Below are 24880 nucleotides of genomic sequence, written 5' to 3'. Positions count from 1 at the left end.
CCTTTCTTGAAAACTATGTGGCTGTGTTTGTGTGGATTTGTTTCTGATCTCTGTGTTTGGTTCCTTTGTCCTCTGTTTCTGCTCATATTTATGCCAATGTCAGATTGTCTTTATTTTCGTAGCTGTATAGTAAGTAGTTCTTGAACTCAGATTGTGTAAGTACTCCAACTTTGTTCTTCATTTTAAAATAATTTTGGCTATTCTAGATAACATTTCAATACATGTGAGTAAACTTGTCAAATTTTGTAAAATGCTTACTGTGATTTAGATTGTATTGTGTTAAATATATAGAATAATTTGGAGAGAATATTATTGAGTCTTCCAGTTCATGAATGAAGTATATCTCTTCCTTTATTTAGTTTTCTATGATTTTTCAGTGTTTTGCAGTTTTTAACATAAAGTCTTAAATATCTTTTGTTTCTGTTCCTATGTTCTAGGAGGTTTTTTAATCATCAACATGTTGATATTACTGTTGAATTCTGTCTGATGCTTTTTCTGATTTTATTGAAGTGAAAATATGGTTTTTCTTCTTAATCTTTATTAATGTAGTAAATTACAATGATTGATATTTCAGTGTTAAACCAACCTTTGTGTTCCTGGGGTAAAAACTAGTTGGTCGCTATGTTTTAACCTTTTCATCCAACACTGGATTTGATTTGCTAATGTAATGCTAAGAAGTTTTGCAGTTATTTTTATGAATGATTTGGGGGTGTAGTTTTCTTTTTCTATAATATCTTTTTTGGTTTTGGTGATAGGGTAATCCTCATACGCTGAGTTTGGAACTATTTAATTCTTTCTATTAAAGAGTTTATGTAGAATTGATATTACTTATTCTTAAATGTATGCTAGAATTCACTATTGTAGCTATTTGGGCCTGGAGTTTTCTTTGTGGGAAGGTTTTAACTATGAACTTAATTTCTTGAATGGATATAGGGAGGTTTCTATTTCCTTTTGAGTGAGCTTTGGTAGTTTGTGTCTTCCAAGTAATTTGTCCAGTTAATCTAAGTTGTTGAATATATTTGTATAAGTTTATCATCATACCCCTTCTTATCCTTTTAATGTCTGTAGGATATTTAGTGATGCCTCCTCTTTCATTCTTTTTTTTTTAATTTTTTTTTTTTTAAGATTTTATTTATTTATTTGACAGAGAGAGACATAGCGAGAGAGGGAACACAAGCAGGGGGAGTAGGAGAGGGAGAAGCAGGCTTCCCCGCGGAGCAGGGAGCCCGATGTGGGGCTCAATGTGGGGCTCAAGCCCAGGACCCTGGGATCACGACCTGAGCCGAAGGCAGACGCTTAATGACTGAGCCACCCAGGCGCCCCTCCTCTTTCATTCTTGATACTGGATTTTTTCCTGATTAATCTAGCTGGAAGTTTATCCATTTTGTTGTTCTTTTCAAAGAACTTACTTTCTCAGTCTGCTTGATTTCATTATTTTTATCTAACATTGTACCATTGCAGAGAGTGTATAACTTTTGACTAGAAGAACTGGTTTTGATTTCTGAATCCTCTACTTCATTACTGTGGAGGACTAATCCCTTAATGTTTCTTGGCTTACTTTCATGTAAAATATTAGTACTTTCTCATGGAAGAGTGTTACTGTGAGCCTATATATAATGAAATAATATACTATTCAATATTTAAGTACTATATAAGTTATAAAACATCATGTAAATATTTCTTGCTTTTTGGTTATTATTAGTGCATAAGCATCCCTGTAGTCTCTCATTTCATCAACCATTCCCCTAATTTTATTTTTTCCCTTAATATTTTGTTACTAACCTTTTTTTTTAAAGTTATAATTTTCCATTGTAACAAAATTGTGAAACAAAAATAGGAAAGTTAAAAATCTCTTTCCAGATGAAAGTTAATAATTTTACATATCAGATTATTAGGGTGGAACACATATCAAATGCACATGGTGGTACTTAGCAGAGAAAACACTGTTACTGTCCCTAAGAAGATACTGGTTTTCTCAGATTTATGTAATAGTTCTCTTTGCATACATACATAGATTTTAATATATTTTATAAAACTTTTATTGATCTGACATCTCGTAGATATCACTTACAGGGTGAGAAAGAAGAGCCAAGTGTTTTGGCAGAAATATGAACAAGTTACTGTCTTATTGGTGGAATTAACAAAATTAGCTAAAACAGAGTATTAAAACTGTTCTAATAAATGGTTTGAATTGCCTCAGTAGGGTTGCAAGTCATCTTGTTTTTAGACATTTGATCCATTTACCAGAAATCTGTGAATATTTTTTATCAATATATAATGCATTTTACACACACATGCATGCACACACATAGAGAGAATTTTACTTACATGTTGTTAGTGGTGTATGTATGAATTGTTTTCGTTCAGGGGATTTTGATGGACTTACACTATCTACTCCTCCTTTCTTGGTTTTCCCCTATCACTCATTTTCATGAAGGGTAGTATTAATTAGCAATATAGTCTACATAGGAGAGGAAGCAAAGAAGGAACTAGAACTTTTACAATTGTTATTTCATTTGAGTAATAGAAGTTATATATAATATAAATGATAGTGTTGCTGTTAAATTAGTTGTGGAAAGAGCCTCAACAGTGTAACATTGTTCAGGGTCATAAAGCAGAGTCATAGCCTGAACTAAAATTTGCCTGACCTTAAGTTCAGTGTTTTGTTTTGTTTTGTTTTTTAGTAACACATTGGCTTATTTCCAGGTGTGTTATCTCTGCTATTGAACTACTGAAAAATTCATATAGGAGCTGATTTTAAAATCCTTTCCATTACAGTGTTTTTGATAATTTATCTCTGGATGAGCATGATAGTAACAAGAGGGTACATACTGTCTGGACCACTGTTGATAGCAGTGCCTTTGGATCACTAAAATTATGACACTGCTTACTTTCCCTCTGAAATAACCATATATAGTAGGCCTTCTGAATTATATTTTATCCTGTGGAGGTGCCTTTCTATGAGCAATGCTGCCTTCATATGAGCAGTTTGCAATAGAATTCTATAGAGTGGTTTATGTAAAGGTGAATGGCAAATGTATGACATTTTATGTGATCTGTGACCTTTATGGATATACCATTTAGATTTGCCTTTCATGATAGTCGTATGTTTCATGAATCCGCTTAATTTAGGAAATAGTGAATTCTTCTAATTCACTGAAATAGTTTACTGAAAGCATTCCATCTAAACATCGGAATTCTTTTCTTTTGCACATTAAATAGGAGCATACATTTTGGAGTCCGTTGGATTAGGGGACAGTGAAGGATATAGATTTTGGAGTCCTATGGACTCATTGGACACAGTGAGGAACATCCAGTGTGGGTACCAGAATATTTTAGAAGGAGATACGGAAGAAGAGTAAAAACAGCTTAAATCCAAAATCACAAAGGTATCCCAAAGGTTATGCCATTAACACCATGGGATCAGATGGATATGTAAGGAATCTAGGAAATGAGTGTTGAGATAGGGCACAAATGGTTTGGCTGTAAATGTGCTTGGGTTTCACATACATGGCAGTACTATACAAAGTTAGCTTTTGTGCATTGACTAAGGGAGGATGTATGCATTAGCTAAAAAGAGTAGGGAAAGTCTGGAGATACAGTATATACTGTATAGAAGGCTTTGGTTGGTATAGAAGTAGGAACCAAAGATTGAGGAGTACCATCTAGAAATGGGCAATTTGAGGTCCCTAAAACATTTAGTCTAGCTGTTATATACTAAATTTAAGAGAATATCTTTCAGTAAAGGTAACTGTCTTGTTGAAGAGATTGGCCATAATATAAAGATCCTTATTTATCCATGGAGTTATTGGAAGTCCACAATGAAACCAAGGAAAAGGCTATTCTAGAGCCTCTCAGGTTCGTATTTGGTACCAGTTGTAGCAAGACCAAAGACTAGTATTATTTCATTATCACTCAAGGTTAGATTTTTCTTTTGTAAGACTTTTTTTCCATTGTAATTTTGTTCACTAGTGTTTGCAACTGTATGTGATTTAGGGCTCTTTCAGTCCTACTGTGGAGATAACAAATGATCTCTTGGACTACCTGTCTTTTTCTTGGTGGAAGAGTAGGTCTAGAAAACTTGAAGGGCAGCTTGGCTCAAATTCTTTCCTCTGTTAGTTTAATGCAATCTTTAAGTTCTAATTTAGGGTCTAGTGGACTGGATGTTGAAACTGGTGATACAGAAAGTGCTAAGGCCATTGGCTGGGGATAAGTCTATGATTTTCTGATATTTATATCTTCATTGTTTTTTGATCTGTAAGGCTATATTTGACCTTGGTTACTATCACATTTTCTTTAGCTGATACTTTTCTTTTTTCATTGCCTTGTAGGCAATTGCATTGCCTCCTATTGCAAAGTGGCCTTATCAGAATGGCTTTACTCTAAATACTTGGTTTCGTATGGATCCATTAAATAACATTAATGTGGATAAGGATAAACCTTATCTTTATTGGTAAGTAATATATTTAATTTTAGTACTTTTGTCTTAAGTATTTCAGTTTTATAAATATGTAACAGAGTGTCAAGGCAACATATTAAATAGAATGTGTATGTGTTTGTGTATATATATATTTATATTTATATACATTAAAACTATAAAGACGCATGTCGTTTATTTTATTTATTCATTTTTTGCTATTGGTTTTAGGCAACCAGCCTCAGTATATTTTTTTCCAATTACAGTTTGAAAGTCAAGATTTGCAAACCTTCTCTGTCCAGTCCACATCAATATAGACTAGTTAGGGGATTGTTAGTGGACATGCAAGTCCCCAGTTCAGGGGAGAAAAAAAAAAATTCCTTCCAGATTTCATCACTTTGCATTTTTACTTCCTTTGTTCTATGAGCATAATTAAGATATGCTTTAAAAATATTAGTGATAACTACTATGTAAGAAAATGCAATGAAATAATAAAAGTAATTATTTCATAGATAACTAACAGAATGGGTTGATAATCCCAGATAGGTTGACCTGTAAGGACCGAGAGCTTGGTAGTTTTAGTTTACCAATAATGCACAGTAATGAGAACATCAAACTTGCATTGATTGCCTTACTATACACTAGGCATTGTAAGTGTTTACATGTATTACCTCATTTAATACTTGCGATGCTTTGAAATAAGACCCCAGGCAGTGAAGAAGTGAAGTCTTATCTTCACTACTTATTGATCCTGTGTTTTAGTGTCTTCAGCTGTAAAGTGAAGATAACAGTAGTACCTATCACATCACATTTAATAAGAGAATAACTAAGTGCTTTTGTACATTGGCTCAGAAATATGAGTGCAGAAAAATGTGAGCTATTAATAGCTTGTAAGCTCTATTAGAAAAGATTATGTAAGGAGAGTAATGAGAGGGAGTTCTAAACAAACATCTGAACTTCCAAACATAAATGGGTTGAATTTCAGAATGGTCATTTTGGCAGATCATACATTTATTTTAATAATACCATTATTTTGTGGAGCATTTACAGTTTTTACAATACTGTGCTTAAATTCACAACTAGGAGGAGTGCTCCCTTCAAAGAAAATAACTATTTCGGAGACACATCTTTTTTCTTCTTTTGACTAAAAATGTACTCCGTTTGATTACATACATCATTTATCGAACTTGGCTCTTATTTTTTTTTGTAATTTGTAAGCTATTTTTAAAGATATAAATAGAATTGGGAGTAAGTTGTTTTTGAAAACAGTGGCTGTGTAAATGGTTTCTGTATTTGCTACTTTCAGGGGTCCTTGAAGGTAAATGAAATCTACTTAGGCTTTCATTGGCCATTAATTTGTTTTTATGTATTTGTGATATTTTACATTGAAATTTCAGAAGGTTCTGTAGTCTTCTGTTTTCTCAATTTAAAGTTCTTTTTTTAGTTGTTCTAAACCTTTTATGGTTTAGTCTTTATTTGGTACATGTAATACCTCTTCTACTCTATGGAGAAATGAGTTTTATTTTCATAATAATGTTTTATATTATTTATTTAATAATTTTTAGATATATAGTTCTTTGTATCAGAGGATATTATACTATTCTCAGTTTTCTTTACAGTTTTCGTACTAGCAAAGGAGTTGGTTATTCTGCTCACTTCGTTGGCAATTGTCTAATAGTCACATCACTGAAGTCTAAAGGAAAAGGTTTTCAGCACTGTGTGAAATATGATTTTCAACCCCGTAAGGTAGGTATAAGTAAATATTTCTATTGAGAATGACACAATTCACCATTCCCCCGTCTTAAAATTCACCTATCATGACTTCTATAATATTCTTTTATTGATTTTTCTTATGACTCATAATGCTTTTCTCTTCTCCTTTTTATTTTTATGTCTGATTATTCACATAAAAAGATCAGGCTCTTGACCTCTTGCGTGTCTGTCTGACTTGCTTGCTCACTCACTGGGATCTATTCTATGGCATTCTTAGTTCCAGACACTGTTGTAGGCACTAGAAATAAGACAGTGAACAAAACAGATAACATTCCTGCTTTTGTGGAGCTTATTTTTTGGGGAATTTTTATTCAGTTTCATGATAGCTTTCCACTCTTATTCTTATCTCCAAGTTCTATTCTTACATCCTCATCTCCCAAAGACACTGCCATGTAAATATCTTTCTGGCCCCTCATCTTTACAGAATATGTAACACTGAATTTACATCTCTAGTCCCATATTCAGTATGTTCTTAAGTCCCCTGTTTTGATTAAGCAGCCTACCATCTTCATGATAGTGGGGACTTGAGTCAGCTTTGTTCTTCATCCTCTTTTTGATTATGTTATCAGTGCAATTTTCCACTCCGGTACTTTGTATCTCTGTAATATGTCTCTTTAAAAAAAATTCCTTGGGCGCCTGGGTGGCTCAGTCGTTAAGCGTCTGCCTTCAGCTCAGGTCATGATCCCAGGGTCCTGGGATCGAGTCCCACATCGGGCTCCCTGCTCCGCAGGAAGCCTGCTTCTCGCTCTCCCACTCCCCCTGCTTGTGTTCCTGCTCTTGCTATCTCTCTCTCTGTCAAATAAATAAATAAAATCTTTAAAAAAAAAAAATTCCTTAATTGCTGCTTAAATTTTTCATATTGTTCTCTCTTTATCTTGGATCCTTTGTCTTTTCCTCCCCAAACTATGTTATATACTAATACCTGATTTATATACTTGATCATATTATTCCACTGCTCAAACCAGTCATTGGCTTCTCACTAACTAAGAATAAATTAACATTTTTAGCCTGGTCCTTCATGATTTGGATTTCATTTTCAGCTTCTTGCTTATACCCTTTATTCTGTCAAAACTGAACTACTGTACATGTTTCACTTTTTATCTTTTCCTTTTCAAATGTTCAGTCTCTGGTGTGAAAACATTTACATGTCTCCTCACTTATGGCTGTAGGTCTTCAAATCCCACCTAATTGTTAGCTTCCATTCCATATAACGCCATTTCCATGGAATCTTTCCTTGATTTTCCTTGCTCTCTGATATAATCTCTCTCATAGCATATTATTTCAGTATTTCTTATAGCAGTTATTTCTTTTAAATCTTTATTACTCATTTATATGTGCATTATTTAGTAACTATTGAAACTAAGCTATGTGTTGGATTCATTTTTGTATTCCCTCATAAACCTGCCACAGAGTTTTGAACTTGGTGGACTGCTGATTAGTATACGTTGGATAAATGAATAAAATATGCTTTAACAACCAAAAAGAACCCTTTTGTTTCCTTAAGGAGTAGGTTGTATTTATCTGGACAGCTAATTTTTATTGAGCAATTTATTTTCTAGTGGTGTAAAATAAATGAGGTGTTACTGTTGATAAAGTGAAAAAGAAGGCCTGGGCCTTGTTGTGGTCAGTGTTCCTTGTAGGGCAGTAAGCCAAGTACCTTTACCATGGGGCAAGAGGAAGAAAGGTAGTCAGGACAATAAAGACCAAGTAATGTAGGTTGTTACTATGTGATATGCTTTTAAAATTAAAAGCTTACCAGCCTTGTTGTTGTAGCATGGTAATGTACACTGCAAAACTAAGTTAATTTTTGGATTTGTAGAGAATTAGAGCATTATCCATGAGCATTAAGAGAGATTTTATGCTTATTGAGAAGGTGTTTTACACAGGTTTGATGGAAAATACAGTTACTTAGAATCCTAACTACTGACACATCCTTATATCTTTATTTTGATCCTAAAATTTTGGTATATATGATACATAATTGATATGTCATTATATATAATAATTTATGTAATATATAAATTTGCTATATGTTACATAGAAATAATGCAGTGTCTTTTCAATTTTCAGCATGTTTATGAAAACAATATTAAAGAATTTTAACAATTACATAATTCAGAGTTTCTTCAAAGGCAAACTTGTATATGAACTTTATGTTACTTTAATTATAGTTCTGAGGAATTATGTTTGAAGAACATTTGCAGGAATTTTGCTTTAATTACAGTTCTATCTTGTTCTTCCTCTTCCTTTCCTTTTCTCCTCCTCAATATTCTCTTGTCTCTCCTTTACCTCTAACTCCTCTTTTGTTCATCCTTTTTATCTTCCTCTAATTTTCCCCTTCTTCCCTTTTCCCTCCTCCTCCTTTCCTTGTTCTCCTTCCCGCTTCTTCCTTTAACCTCATTTGGTTTAGATAATAGAACCAGTTTTTTAGACTTGGAGATTCAGAGTTCACAGTGGTTTGTATAGTGTACGTATCATGCACTATGGATTTATAGATAATTAGCTCTTTCAGAAGGTTAAGTGTTAAACCTCCAGATTTGGTAATACACAGAGACTTTTCTTGAGGGAGTTTTAGCTAATCCTAGTAGTCCTGAATCTTGTTTCCTGAGATTGGAGGTTACACTGGTATCTGCTTCTTCAATAATGCTGGCTTCAAGGAGGGGATGTTGCTCTACAGTTAATGTTTTGGCCCATTAAATATACCTTTGCTTAATATCCAGTAGAATATAGATATTCAGAGACCAGGTTGAAATGTGTTTTTAAAAGTCTGCTCTAAACATAAAAAATAACAAGAGAAAATGCAGAGAAATGTGCAACTATATAATTAGATTTATAATTTACTCACTATCACCTGGGGTTTTCTAGAGAAATATTCCATTATATATATTATAATATATATATTATATATTATATTATATATATATATTATGTATATATATATTATAGGTATATATACACACACACACACACATATATATATATAATATTGGACTCCATCTTTGTGTTAGAGTAACTAACCATTTGAACGTCCAGAATTGAAAAAAACAAAGGACAGAAATATAAGAGTTCATATTTCCACATGTTTAAGGCCAGTTATCCCTTCCAGGTTCAAGGGTCTTTTTTGGATATATGACTGTGAGATTGTCCACCTTCTTTAGGGCACACTCTGCCTTTTATTCACAGAAATATTTATACACAGGAACAACCATAATAGAGATGATGCACCCACATATAGCAGAGGGAATGTCATTTCTTTTTCTTTCCTTTTTGTTTGTTTTCTTGTTTGCTTGTGATTCCATGTATGTTTTGCCACATATTGAAGAAAATATGAGTTAGGATGGGGTTTTCAAATATACATTCAAAAATTTTACCTGAGTCTAATAAAAATGTTTGCTTTATGTTTAAGCAATATAGTAATAACTATTTTTATTAAAGAATATCAGTGTAACAATCATTCATTAATATATACTTGGAAAATAGCTTAAAAAGCAATGATTCTAAATAAATTTATACATTAGATTGGAGGTTCTTTTTTCTTTGATGCAAATCCCAGTTATGTTCATACAACTTCAGTTGTCTTTCCTCCAGAAATTCTGATTTATTGGATTTGAGATGACACCCAGGAAAATCTGACAAATGTGCCAAATTATTTTGACTTTCAGAGAGAACTTGTTATAAATACAGATTCTTAGAATTATAGTTTTCATGTAAGGAGTAGGTTTTTAACAAATGCTCCAGGTGATTTTTTTTCATCAGACAAGTTTAGATAACAGTGGTTTGAAGAGTATAAGGAAGGGAAGTTCGGGTGAAGTTAAGTACCAAATAAAATTGTCATTAACCAATAAAAAGCAATTTAATCCATTTGTTCTCTCTCTCTCTTTGTCTTTATGCTATTTCCTTATGAGACATACATTCCCATTTATAACAGTTCTTTATACATTGATCCTAAGGAGTCTTGGTAGGAGCAGGGTCATAGAGTGATAGAGGTTTTGAAAAACCTGTAAAGATTCTCATAAACTTTGAAAACCATAAGTATTTTATTTTACAGTTTCATTATTCAAGATAAATACATTCTTTTTTTCTTTCATATTTTTCCAGAAGATGCCCTAGCTCAATTGTTATCCTTTAATAAGGTATTTAACTGGTGTTTCAAAAAGAAATGTTTATATTAAAACTTAGCTTTCTTACCTATATCACTTACCAGATGTTTGACCTTGTCATAATGTATGTAATCTGTGAGCATATTACCTAATATGTAGTAAGGGCTCGAAATGTGTTAGCTACTGTTGATATTTGTATAAATATCATGTTATATTTTCCTATGAATTCTTTTTTTATTTTATTATGTTAATCACCATACATTACATCATTAGTTTTGTTTTATGTTCTGTTAATCACCATATATTACATCATTACTTTTGATGTAGTGTTCCATGATTCATTGTTTGCGTATAACACCCAGTGCTCCATTCAATATGTGCCCTCTTTAATACCTGTCACCAGGCTAACCGATCCCCCAAACCCCCTCCCCTCTAGAACCTTCAGTTTGTTTCTCAGAGTCCATAGTCTCTCATGGTTCATCTTCCCCTCCAATTTCCCCCCCCCTTCATTTTTCCCTTCCTGCTATCTTCTTTTTTTTTTTTTCTTAACATCTATTGCATTATTTGTTTCAGAGGTACAGATCTGTGATTCAACAGTCTTGCACAATTCACAGCGCTCACCATAGCATATATCATCCTCAATATCTATCACCCAGCCACCCCATGCCTCCCACCCCCCACCACTGCAGCAACCCTCAATTTGTTTCCTGAGATTAAGAATTTCTCATATCAGTGAGATCATATGATACATGTCTTTCTCTGATTGACTTGTTTCGCTCAGCATAATACCCTCCAGTTCCACCCACGTCGTTGATCCACGTCGTTGCAAATGGCAAGATTTCATTCCTTTTGATGGCTGCATAATATTCCATTGTATATATCTACCACATCTTTATCCATACATCTGTTGATGGATATCTTGGCTCTTTCCGTAGTTTGGCTATTGTGGACATTGCTGCTATAAACATCGGGGTGCACGTACCCGTCGGATCCCTGCATTTGTATCTTTGGGGTAAATACCCAGTAGTGCAATTGCTGGGTCATATGGTAGCTCTATTTTCAACGTTTTGAGGAACCTCCATACTGTTTTCCAGAGTGGCTGCACCAGCTTGCATTCCCACCAACAGTGTAGGAGGGTTCCCCTTTCTCTGCATCCCCGCCAACATCTGTCGTTTCCTGACTTGTTAATTTTAGCCATTCTGACTGGCATGAGGTGGTATCTCATTGAGGTTTTGATTTGGATTTCCCTGATGCTGAGCGATGTTGAGCACTTTTTCGTGTGTCTGTTGGCCATTTGGATGTCTTCTTTGGAAAAATGTCTGTTCATGTGTTCTGCCCATTTTTGATTGGATCATTTGTTCTTTGGGTGTTGAGTTTGATAAATTCTTTATAGATTTTGGATACTAGCCCTTTATCTGATACATAATTTGCAAATATCTTCTCCCATTCTGTGGGTTGTCTTTTGGTTTTGTTGACTGTTTCTTTTGCTGTGCAAAAGCTTTTTATCTTGATGAAGTCCCAATAGTTCATTTTTGCCCTTGCTTCTCTTGCCTTTGGTGATGTTTCTAGGAGGAAGTTGCTGTGGCTGAGGTCGAAGAGGTTGCTGCCTGTGTTCTCCTTTAGGACTTTGACGGACTCCTGTCTCACATTGAGGTCTTTCAACCATTTGGAGTCTATTTTTGTGTGTGGTGTAAGGAAATGGTCCAGTTTCATTCTTCTGCATGTGGCTATCCAGTTTTCCCAACACCATTTGTTGAAGAGACTGTCTTTCTCCATTGGACATTCTTTCCTGCTCTGTTGAATATTAGTTGACCATAGAGTTGAGGGTCCATTTCTGGGCTCTCTATTCTGTTCCACTGATCTATGTGTCCGTTTTTATGCCAGTACCATACTGTCTTGATGATAACAACTTTGTAATAGAGCTTGATGCCGGTATTGTGATGCCACCAGTTTTGCTTTTATTTTTCAACTTTCCTCTGGCTATTCGGGGTCTTTTCTGGTTCCATACAAATTTTAGGATGATTTGTTCCATTTCTTTGAAAAAAGTGGATGGTATTTTGATAGGGATTGCATTGAATGTGTAGATTGCTCTAGGTAACATTGACATCTTCACAATATTTGTTCTTCCAATCCATGAGTATGGAACGTTTTTCCATTTCTTTGTGTCTTCCTCAATTTCTTTCTTGAGTATTTTATAGTTTTCTGAGTACAGATCCTTTGCCTCGTTGGTTAGATTTATTCCTAGGTATCTTATGGTTTTGGGTGCAATTGTAAAAGGGATTGACTCCTTAATTTCTCTTTCTTCTGTCTTGGTGGTGGTGTATAGGAATGCCACTGATTTCTGATTTCAGCTCCTAGTTTCGTTGATCTGTTCTACTGTTCATTCAGTTTCTATTTCATTGATTTCTGCTCTGATATTTATTATTTTATATCCTGCCACTTTACTGAATTCCTTTGTGAGTTCTAGCAGTTTGGGGGTGGAGTCTTTTGGGTATTCCACATAAAGTATCATAGCATCTGCAAAGAGTGAGAGTTTGATTTCTTCTTTGCCCATTTGGATGCCTTTTATTTATTTTTGTAGTCTGCTTGCTGTGGCTAGGACTTCTAATACTATGTTGAATAGCAGTGGTGATAGTGGACATCCCTGCCGTGTTCCTGACCTTAGGGGGAAAGCTCTCAGTTTTTCCCCACTGAGAATGATATTTGCTGTGGGTTTTTCGTAGATGGCTTTTATGATATTGAGATATGTACCCTCTATCCCTATACTTGATTCCTTGATCAAGAAAGGATGCTGTACTTTGTCAAATGCTTTTTCTGCATCTATTGAGAGGATCATATGGTTGTTGTTCTTCTTTTATTATTGCATTGTATCACATTGATTGATTTGCGGATGTTGAACCAACCTTGCAGCCCAGAGATAAATCCCACTTGGTCGTGGTGAATGATCCTTTTAAAGTACTGTTGGATCCTATTGGTTAGTATTTTGGTGAGAATTTTTGCATCCATGTTCACCAAGGATATTGGTCTGTAATTCTCCTTTTTGATGGGGTCTTGTGTGGTTTTTGGATCAAGGTAAGGGTGGCCTCATAAAACGAGTTTGGAAGTTTTCCTTCCCTTTCTATTTTTTGGAACAGTTTCAGAAGAATAGGTATTAATTCTTCTTGAAATATTTGGTAGAATTCCCCTGGGAAGCCATCTGGCCTGGGCTTTTGTTTGTTGGGAGATTTTTATATACTGCTTCAGTTTCCTTAGTGGTTATAGGTCTGTTCAGGTATTCTGTTTCTTCCTGGTTCAGTTTTGGTAGTTGGTACATCTCTAGTATGCATCCATTTCTTCCAGATTATCTAATTTGCTGGCGTAGAGTTGCTCATAATATGTTCTTATAATTGTTTGTATTTCTTTGGTGTTGGTTGTGATCTCTCCTCTTTTATTCATGATTTTGTTGATTTGGGTCATTTCTCTTTTCTTTTTGGTAAGTCTGGCCAGGGGTTTATCAATCTTAATTCTCTCAGAGAACCAGCTCCTAGTTTTGTTGATCTGTTCTACTGTTCTTTTGGTTTCTACATTTCATTGATTTCTGCTCTGATCTTTATTATTTTTCTTCTCCTGCTGGGTTTAGACTTTATTTGCTGTTTTTTCTCCAGCTCCTTTAGATGTAGGGTTAAGTCGTGTATTTGAGACCTTTCTTGTTTCTTGGGAAATGCTTGTACTGCTATATACTTTCCTCTTATGACTCCTTTGGTGCATCCCAAAGATTTTTAATAGTTGTGTTTTCATTTTCATTGGTTTCCATGAATTTTTTAAATTCTTCTTTAATTTCCTGGTTGACCCATTCATTCTTTAGTAGGTGGCTCTTTAGCCTCCCTGTATTTGAGTTCTTTTAGACTTTCCTCTTGTGATTGAGTTCTACTATCAAAGCACTGTGGCCTGAAAATATGCAGGGAATGATCCCAATCTTTTGGTACTGGTGAGACCTGATTTGTGACCTAGGATGTGATCTGTTCTGGAGAATGTCCCATGGGCACTAGAGAAGAATGTGTATTCTGTTGTTTTGGGATGGAATGTTCTGAATGTATCTGTGAAGTCCATTTGGTCCAGTGTGTCATTGAAAGTCTTTATTTCCTTGTTGATCTTTTGCTTAGACGATCCGTCCATTTCAGTGAGGGGGGTGTTGAAGTCCCCCACTATTATTGTATTGTTGTCGATGTGTTTCTTTGCTTTTGTTATTAATTGGCTTATATAATTGGCTGCTCCCATGTTAGGGGCATAGATATTTACAATTGTTAGATCTTCTTGTTGGATAGACCCTTTAAGTAGGATATAGTGTCCTTCTTCATCTCTTACTAGTCTTTGATTTAAAATCTAATTTGTCTGATATAAGGATTGCCACTCCAGCTGTCTTTTGGTGTCCATTAGCATGGTAAATGGTTTTCCACCCCCTCACTTTCAATCTGGGGGTGTCTTTGGGTCTAAAATGAGTCTCTTGCTGACAGCATATTGATGGGTCTTGTTTTTATATCCATTGTGATAGCTTGTGTCTTTTGATTTAGGGCATTTAGCCCATTCACATTCAGGGTAACTATTGAAACATAGGAATTTAGTGCCATTGTATTGCCTGTAAGGTGACTGTTACTGTATATTGTCTGTGTTCCTTTGTGGTCTATGTTACTTTTAGGCTCTCTCTTTGCTTAGAGGACCCCTTTCAATATTTCTTGTGGGGCTGGTTTCGTGTTTGCAGATTCCTTTAGTTTTTGTTTGTCCTGGAAGCTTTTTATCTCTCCTTCTATTTTCAGTGACAGCCTAGCTGGATATAGTATTCTTGGCTGCATATTTTTCTCATTTAGTGCTCTGAATATATCCTGCCAGTCCTTTCTGGCCTGCCAGGTCTCTGTGGATAGGTCTGTTGCCAATGTAATGTTTCTACCATTGTAGTTTACAGATTTCTTCTCCCAAGCTGCTCTCAGGATTTTCTCTCTGTGTCTGAGACTCATAAGTTTTACTATTAGATGTTGGGGTGTTGACTTATTTTTATTGATTTTGAGGGGGGTTCACTGTGCCTCCTGGATTTTGATGCCTGTTTCCTTCCCCAAATTTGGGAAGTTCTCCACTATAATTTCTCCAATATACCTTCTGCCCCCTCTCTCTTTCTTCTTCTTCTGGGATCCCAATTATTCTAATATTGTTTCCTCTTATGGTATCACTTTTCTCTAGAATTCTGCCCTCGTGATCCAATAGTTGTTTATCTCTCTTTTTCTCAGCTTCTTTATTTTCCATCATTTGGTCTTCTATATCACTGATTCACTCTTCTGCCTCATTTATCCTAGCAGTTAGCGCCCCTATTTTTGATTGTACCTCATTAATAGTCTTTTTGATTTTGACTTGGTTAGATTTTAGTTTTTATTTCTCCAGAAAGGGTTTCTCTACTATCTTCTATGCTATTTTTAAGCCCAGCTAGTATCTTTATAATCGTCATTCTGAACTCTACTTCTGATATCTTACTAATGTCTGTATTGAATATGTCCCTGGCAGTCGGTACTGCCTGTTGTTCTTTTTTTTGAGGTGATGTTTTCCATCTTGTCATTTTGTCCAGAGGAGAATAGATGAATGAGAGAACAAAATGCTAACAGGGTAACAACAACCCCAGGAAAATATACGCTAAACAAATCAGAAGAGACTTGGAACCGGGGGAAAAGAAAGGGAAATAAAAAAGAAAAAGAAAAGAAAAAGAAAAAGATAAAAAAGAAAATAGAATATGATCAAATATGATCAGGCTGGTGAATAGATCAGTGCCACAGACTAGATTTTGGGTTATTTTGGTCTGTTAGAAGAAACTGCCTCCCAAAATTTTAAAGAAAGAAAAGCTTATATATGTACAAAAATAAGGGTTGATATGATGAAGTTATGGAATGTGACTGTAAAGATGAAAAGTATAAAAGAGTTTATAAACGGAATTGATAAGAAGTTGGTTGAAAAAAGAAAGAAGAGAAATTGAAAAAAAATAAAGGGTGAGAATGTGATTAGGCAGTAGAGTAGAACAAAGCCATTCACTAGAGATTTAGGGTAATTTTGCTCTGTTAGAACAAACTGTATCCCCAAATTTTAAAGAGAGAACAACTTATATATATATATATACCAAAAATAAGGTTAACTACTCTGAAGGGATAGAATATGACTCTAAAAATGAAAAATAAAAAACATTTTTATAAAAGAGATTAAGATATTGGTTGAAAAAGGGAAATAGAAAAATTAAAAAAAAGAAAAAGAAAAAGAAACAAAATTAAATTTAAAAAAATTAACTTTGAACTACTAAAGAATCAGGAGGAAAAAAACCATGAGTTCTATGTGCAGTATTCCCCTAGCGCTGGAGTTCTGCCATTCTCATTGATCAGTAAACTTGCGTCTTGGCTGACTGTTCTTGCTGATCTTCTGGGGGAGGGGCCTGTTGCCCTGGTCCCCAAATGTCTTTGCAGGAGCCGGAATTGCCCCGCCCTTGCCCAGTCGGGCTAAGTAATCTGCTCGTGTTTGCTCTTGGGAGCTTTTGTTCCCATACAGCTTTGGGGGACCATAGTGAAAATGGCGGCCTCCCAGTCTCCGCCCCGGAGGAGACGAGAACTTGGGGCCCCAATCCTCAGTGCACCCCCAGAGAAAAGCAGTCAATCACTCCGGTCTCGCTCGTCTCTCTGCACTCATGCTCACCGGGCCTGTGACTGAGCATTTTTAACTCTGGCACATGACCCTGTGTGGAGTCTCCAAACCCTGTAGAATCCTGCCGTGGGCTCACGTGCTGCTCCTCCCGAGGGAGGAAGGGGAGTCTCCTCGGATCTGCCACTTGTTGGGTCCCTGCTGGAGGAGCAGTGGCCCAACTGTGCCGCAGATCACGGTTTATGGCAACCCCGAGCTGAGAGCCCACTCCTCGTTTCCATCGGTGCAGCCGGCTTCCCTGCTCTGATACCTGGGAGCTCTGCCACACTCAGGCACCCCCGGTCTTTCTGTGATCCCGAGGGTCCCGAGACCACACTGTCCCAGCGAGGGTTCTGCGTCCTCCCCCTCCCCCTGTTTAGCCACTGGAGCATTGTCCCTCAGCAGAGCCCACTTCTAAAAGTTCCGATTTTGTGCTCTGCTGCCCTATCACTTGCTGGTAGTGGCTGACGGAGGCTCCCTCCCCCCGCCATCTATCTTCCCAAATATCTCCTCGGATTCACTTCTCCCCATGTCCTGCCTTCCAGAAAGTGGTCGCCTTTCTGTTCAGAGAGTTGCTGCTGTTCTTTTCTCAATCTCCTGTTGAGTTTGTAGGTGTTCAGAATGGTTTGATACCTGTCTAGCTGGTTTCCTGGGACCAGATGAAATTTAGGTCTCCTACTCCTCTGCCATCTTGCTCCTCCCCCTTTCCTATGAATTCTTATTTTTTTTAAAAGATTTTATTTATTTACTTGACAGAGAGAGAGACACAGCGAGAGAGGAAACAAGCAGGGGGAGTGGGAGAGGGAGAAGCAGGCTTCCGGCCGAGAGGGAGCCCAATGCAGGGCTCGATCCCAGGACCCCTGGGATCATGACCTGAGCCGAAGGCAGATGCTTAACGACTGAGCCACCCAGGCGCCCCTCCTATGAATTCTTACTACAGGTTTTTTTTTTTTCTTCCTTCTTTTATAGATCTATTTTCGAGTCTTCATTAAATGCAGACCTCAGAAGTACACACTATCATAAGTGTACACAGTTTCCACTTTCCTCCCATTTCTTTTAAAATATGTCAAAGATATCAAGCAACGTTTGGGCTCTTTGGTATTAAAAGGCACTTGCTTATCATATATAAAGGATATATTGAGGTACCAAGGATAGAGAACAGAAAAGTTAATTTTCCTGTAACTATTATGACCTTCACTGAGATCAGTTCGTTCATTCAACTATGCATTCATTTTTTCATTCATCAGTTTTATCAAATATCAATGTTATGACCAAAAGCAAACTCCCATTGTTACTCCACATCTTATTATCTGGCTAATTAAGTGGCTAACTGTATTAATTAATGGTACCACAACCAATTTAAGTGAAAAATTGGAAACCATCTTACACTCCCCTTTTCTGTATCATTACTTCCAGCCAGTTCTGTTAATTAGTCCCTATCCCCCTTCTTTTAAATTACCAATGCCTTTGTCTTAATTTAGGCTTTTATATTACCTGAACCTCTGTAGTAGTTTTAGCTTTATTTTTAACCACATTTGCCTAACTATCCCACCTACTCACTACTGCCAGTTATTTTCCTAAACTATGAAGATGATCATTTCAATTTCCTGCTCAAAATTCCTGGTGATAACCCATATTATGCAAAAACAAAGGTCAATTACTAAAGGTGTCCTACACTTATCTTTACAAGCTGGTCTTTGTTATTGCAGCTAAATCTAAACACGGAGAAAAGTTTTGTCAGGCCTCTGTGCTGTTATGTGAAGTTTTAGGATTCTTCTGCCTGGAATGTTTCTTTTCCTCCTGTTTACGTAACAGTTTGTATTCATACCTTCAAGCTAAATCTTAAGTTTCATTTTACTCTTTTAGTGACTTCTCTGTTAGCCTTCCTTCTCCATTTGTCTTGTCTTTTCCCTCTGCCCTAAGTTGTTTCTTCTTTTGCTCCTGTATCTGTGTTTTAGATATCTGTCATGGTTTTATAATTGTTTTCATGTTTGTTTTTCTGGTGAAACCTCCTTAAGGGGTGTATGTTATCTTTGTATGCCCACAGTCTGGGGGATACCCGGCATGAAATAGACGCTCAGTAAAATTTTTGAATGAATGAATGACTCTGAGGAATAAATAATGTCAATTCTAGCAGAAAAAAATCTCATTGGGGAAATAGTGGATAAAAAAATAAATAGATATTTAGTTAATGCTATCTTATTTATGGGTGCCAAATATGTATTAGGAACTATTCTTTATAGTTTTCATACATTGTCAATTATCTGTAATATTCATAGTCACTCCACAAAGTAGGCATTATTATTCCTCCTTTTTTAGACATGGAAGTAGGTCCAGAGAGACTAAATAATTTGCCAGAAGCCATAGAGCTAGTTACCTGGGAACTCCCGTTTATATCTGTATGAATTTGAAGTTTGTACTTTCCAGCCCAGCACACTGAATTATCTCATACACAGGAGAAAGAACTCAATAAATATTTGTTAAATAAGTGCTTTTTTCTATATTAGGTATGGTAGTAACTATAATAATACATCTAATATTATTTATCTTAAACTTGTCTTTGGATAGCTGGAAATCCTCCTCTGTTTATAGACATTTATTTACATGTATTCTGTTTAGAAATTTGAAATTTCTAAAAATCTTACTCCAAAATATAAAGACTGTATTTCCTGTGTTACCTAGATGGCATTCTGGTGGAAAATTTTTAAACTCAGTGAAGGTAGTATAGGTAAATTTGAATTCTTATGCATGTAAACTATAAGATTTTTCTTAAATTTATTTGAAGCTCCCATTTTTATGGCTTCTTCTTGATAATTTTGTAGTATTTAGAAATACGAGTTGTTAAATGACTGACTCTAATGTTTTTTTTTTTTCCTGCTTTTAATCAGGAAAAACATATATATTGCTTTCTGATCAAGTGAAAGATTCAGTTTGCAATGATTAGAGTTAAAGATTACCTAAAATGAAACAACTTTAAAAAAGACCTGTGTTTTAGGGATTAAATAGTTTGACCTGACATTTTATTTTTATAATTGAGGAACAATGTTGTTTGTGTTATTGCCTTCCATGAGTTGTTGAGTGCACTATTTTTATTTTCTGAATCGAAATGAATTAAATTGAATTTTGTTCAAAGTTTTTCAGACACCTTGAAATAACTAGTATTTTAGTGGTTGAGAATTACTACTATAGATTTATGTTTTTTAAAATATACTATATGAAATAAATGAATACTGCTTTTAAGTAATTTGGGAAACAAAGTTTGTATTATATATTTTTATTTTTTGGGGGGGAAACTACATCTTATTTTCCCTCCTTAACCACTGAAGGCATACTTGTTCAAGTATCTGTAAATTTTTTGAATTTTTTCATATTTTAGAAAAATATTTCTGTATTCTCAGCCTTAGGTTATTAACTTTCAAAAGAGTAAGGGTTGAATCCACAAATTGTTACGGAACTTAAACCATTCTATATCAAAATATACACTTAAAATGCTTTTGGTTGGCCCTAGTAACTACAAAGTTAGAACTTAATATAAACTCATTCCTTGATTCTTAATGTATATTCACACATTATCAAGTTAAAAATATGTAATTATTCTTGGACATAATAAATCTAAATTGTGGAATTGAAATCACCTAAATTTTATTATAAATGTTAAAATGTTTTTCCTCTGACGGGTCTTTCCTGACCATGCAATCCAAAGTAGACTCCTAGGTTATTCTTTCTCAGTTTACACTGGTTTTATTTTTTCCCTCATAGTAGTCTTCATTATTCGTCATTTTATATATCTTTACTTGTCTAATCTGTGTCTCTTTCATTATACCATGAATTTCAGGAGAGCTGGACCTATGCTCTGTCTGGTCAGACTTGGTTATTTGTGATGCCTGGCAGAATATACATGTTATTAAATGAATGAACACAAATATATTGTATTTCCATAATATTTGGATCTTGGTATAGTAGAAGGAGTATCATTCCAGGGTTCAAGGCATTCTAGGTCTGTCTTCATCACAGATTTATTGTTTATGAGTCACTTCTTTCATCTGCAAAATGAGAAATAAGATGGGGAGCTTGAAATAGTAATGTGTAATTACTATTATTCTTTCAAGCATTTCTTGTAGTGTATTATGAATGTTATGATTGCTTTTTTAGACAATAACTAAACATGACATTAAGGTCTTTAATATTTTTTTTATTTAAGTGGTACATGATCAGCATTGTCCACATTTATAATCGATGGAGGAACAGTGAAATTCGGTGTTATGTTAATGGACAGCTGGTATCCTATGGTGATATGGCTTGGCATGTTAACACAAATGATGTAAGTTTTTTTTTTAATTTGTGCTTTAATGTATTTGAGTGTGTGATCTATCATTGTTCATAACATGAATTGTATAATAAAATAGTTTGGTAGAAACTTAATAGTTGTACTTTGAACGTTTTTTTTCTGTTAAATGAATTTTTGGGTCTTAAATTTAATATAATTAAGTTGCTAAAATAGATAATTAGTGGTGAAAAAAAAGGAAAATTGCTCAAAAATTATTAAGTATTAGGTCAAAAACATCCATGCAGTATTCTATTCTTTCTAGAATTTCAAGCAGTAAAAACTGTGTCTTGTACCTTATTTGGATGTGAAAGGAAGACTTTAAATAAAGTGATTAAGTGTAACATGTAGTCACTATGTCTAGAACAGAGGGAGGAATGGGCAGAATAATGTTAAGAGATAAGGTTAGATTGACAGTAGAGGGTGAAATCCTGCAGGGGCCTTATATGCAAACACAATACCTGGGCTTTCCCATCTTACCCAGCATAAAAATCTTTGGAAGGTTTTGAGCAGACAAGTGATGTAATGTTGGTTCATATTTTAAAAATATCCATCAGGCTGCAGTATTGAGAATATTCTGAAGGAAAAAATGACAGAAGGGAGATCAATTAAATGACTTATTGTAATAATAACAAACATAATACTAGTTTTGACTAGCCTGTTAGTAGTGAGGGAGGTAACACAGTTGGATTCTGGATAGAGAATATCTAGAGTTAAAACCTCAAGAACTCTGTTCTGGGCTTTCTCTTGTCATTATGCTGACATGTTAGAACCAAAGTAAAAGATGTTTTCTAGTACCAAAAGTACTTCCAAACCCAATAATATATGAGCATTCCAGTATACCTCGTTTTATAAAAACTTGCCTCTTTTTAACAAAATTCACCTCTCAGTATTGTCCGTATCTCTCCAGACTTTAATTTACTTAAGAGCAGGGTCTCTTCTTGTTCTCTCTGGTATTCTTTTAAATAGTACTATGTGCAAAGTCCATAGCTTTTTCCCTGAGACATGGGTTGGAAGAGTACCCCCTGCAGACCATATCTGAACCTTGACCTGTTTTTGCATGACCTGAGAGCTAAGAATCTTTGTTTTGTTTTGTTTTGTTTTTCATTTTTAGAGGTTTTTCTTTTTTTAAAGATCCAGACAAACAAAAATCAAAAAAGATTATATGACAGAAACCACATGTGGCTTGAAAAGGTTAGAATATTTACTGTCTGTTCATTTATAGGACAAATTTGCTTTTTCTGCCCTGGAAACTCATAGTTGGGCAACAGTCAGTAAATTTTTGAGAATGATTTTGTCAGAATTAGATACACAGATGAAATTCTGCTTCATGTCTGCCTTCCAAAGGGGAGAGTTTTTATTATAGAGTGGAAGAAACCCAAGAGCCTTTGTTGACTGTCACTAACTCTACAGTTATATTTAAAAAGGAAGGAAGGAAGGAAAGAAAGGAGGAGGGAGGGAGAGAAAGAAAGAAAAGAAAGACTTAAATTTTTGAGTTATTTGCAATAGTACACCAAAAAATGGAGAGGCCTGGGCAATAACACATATGTACACATAACATCATGCAGTAAATTCTTTAGTTCCTGTAGTTTTAATTACAGAATGGGTATTTGATGAGGAGTTTTTGTCTTCATAATTCATTCACAAATATTTTGTCATTCTATTGAGGCACCAAAGGGATACCATACATATTTAATGTCTTGCTTTTTAGTGCTAAGGTGTGGAATAATATGTGAGGATGGGGGCAGGAAACTGGGGTGAGATTTTAAGAAGCAGAGATGGGAAGGGTCTAGGTAAGTGTGGCTTCTTAAGGTCTTCAACTCTACAGATGGAGAGCACCATACCATCTACTTTAGGTGGCAGATTTCGGTGATCATTATTTTTTTGGTTCTACATAATGCCTGCTCATTGAAGAGAGGGAAGTGATTTTCATAGGGTCCTTGACTTAGTGTGGAGAAATAGAGTAATATATATCCCTGGTGGAGAAATTAGATAGTTTCAAAAATTAGGCCTTATGTGTTTATGGTTAAAATTTGGAATGGTCATTCTCTGATTCAGATAAATTTCTCTCTACATGGACAATTGTTAAATTATTAAGAGTTTGAAAATTGGTTTTACTTTTGTAAATAAAATTATAAGCACTTTGCCTTTAAGTATAACATTTCTAAAGTGGTTATGTGATTAATGAATAGATGATTATTGTTTGATTTGCTTGTCTATAGATACAAAATATTTAACTGATTTACTTTTTCTAAAAATCTTTAGCTGGCCTTTGTTATTTAAATACTCCATAAAGTCTTAAGTGATGCTTTCTTCTGTTATTATTGTTATATTTTAAGGTATTCATGACAGTGAAGGCAGGTATCCTTAAATATTTTATCATTACAAAATAATACATTGATTTTTTTTTATGACTTTTTAAAAATAGAGCTATGACAAGTGCTTTCTCGGATCTTCAGAAACTGCTGATGCAAATAGGGTGTTCTGTGGTCAGCTTGGTGCCGTGTATGTATTCAGTGAAGCGCTCAACCCTGCGCAGATATTTGCAATTCATCAGTTAGGACCTGGATATAAGGTAGTAATAACTATCTTATTACAAATTCTGTGGAAAGTTTTATGTGAATTCTATGTGAAATGTGATACAATATAACATATAGTGATAATCTTTCTTCAATGTGATTTAAAAGTTGTCTCTGTTTTTTGGAACTCAGCTGTTATTACAGGTCTCATTTTGTTTCAAAGGTGCTTTTTCTCTTTTTCACTATTTTCCTTTCATGAACTTTGAAAATTCTTTAGACTATTTTCTAATATGAAAGCCATGGCTTTTGTTAACATAATTCTGAAATAATAAATTTTATAAAACCATATTGCTTAATGTGGTACTTAAAATCTCAAATTTTGAAATACATAATGAACAAATGAAATGACCATTATTGTTCAAATTAGAGATAATTTGGAAAGAATAAAGATTTAAAAGGAAAATGGTATAAAATCACATGTGGCTGAAATTAATTCAGTTTTAGTTTTTACTTTTGCTCTTCCTTTACAATAGGCAGAGAAGATCAGTACAGTAGTGAGTATCTGAATTTTGCAAAATCAATTATTTAATATGATTTATCATACTCTTCTGTTTTTTAACTTTCAAAATGAAGACTTATTTAGGCAAGATATTGCATTCACATACATGAATTAGGTTTTAGTGTGCAGTACCCCTGGCTAGGGAAATATGAGTTTTATTTAAATCACATTGGGAGCTGTGACATCCCAAACTGTTTGGAGCTGAGAGAAACTCATGCAGTGTAAGTCAAAGTATTTATAATTCTGAAGAAGTACATGTCTTGCATGGAGGAGCTTTTTTTTTTTTTTTAATTTAGTGTTTAATCAGTGTGAAGATTGTATTATGAAAAAAGGGGTACTAAAATATTTCTGTTCCCAGTGATTTTAAAATAATCACAATATTAAATGACAATAATGCCGTCATTTTTACGTCAAGGTGAAAATACTTGCTACCATCTTTTGCCCGTAGCATTAATTTTACTATCCCTAGAAATGAATTTGTGCTCATATAGCACTTTTTCTTCTGTG

At 34.8% G+C, this 24880-nt stretch overlaps 1 protein-coding gene across 1 annotated transcript in view; it reads left to right on the top strand.

The window, feature by feature from the left end:
- NBEA (neurobeachin) overlaps positions 1 to 24880 on the top strand; it is a 748838-nt gene that overhangs the window by 90583 nt on the left and 633375 nt on the right. The window contains 4 exon segments of the mRNA XM_044913201.1: positions 4332 to 4453; positions 6037 to 6163; positions 21173 to 21292; positions 23724 to 23870. Coding sequence (XP_044769136.1) covers positions 4332 to 4453; positions 6037 to 6163; positions 21173 to 21292; positions 23724 to 23870 — 516 coding nt within the window.

This window comes from Neomonachus schauinslandi, chromosome 3 (genome assembly GCF_002201575.2).
Source record: "Neomonachus schauinslandi chromosome 3, ASM220157v2, whole genome shotgun sequence".
Classification (NCBI taxonomy): Eukaryota; Metazoa; Chordata; class Mammalia; order Carnivora; family Phocidae; genus Neomonachus; species Neomonachus schauinslandi.
The sequence above is the reverse complement of the archived record's forward strand: the minus strand, read 5'-3'. Positions and strand labels throughout refer to the sequence as shown.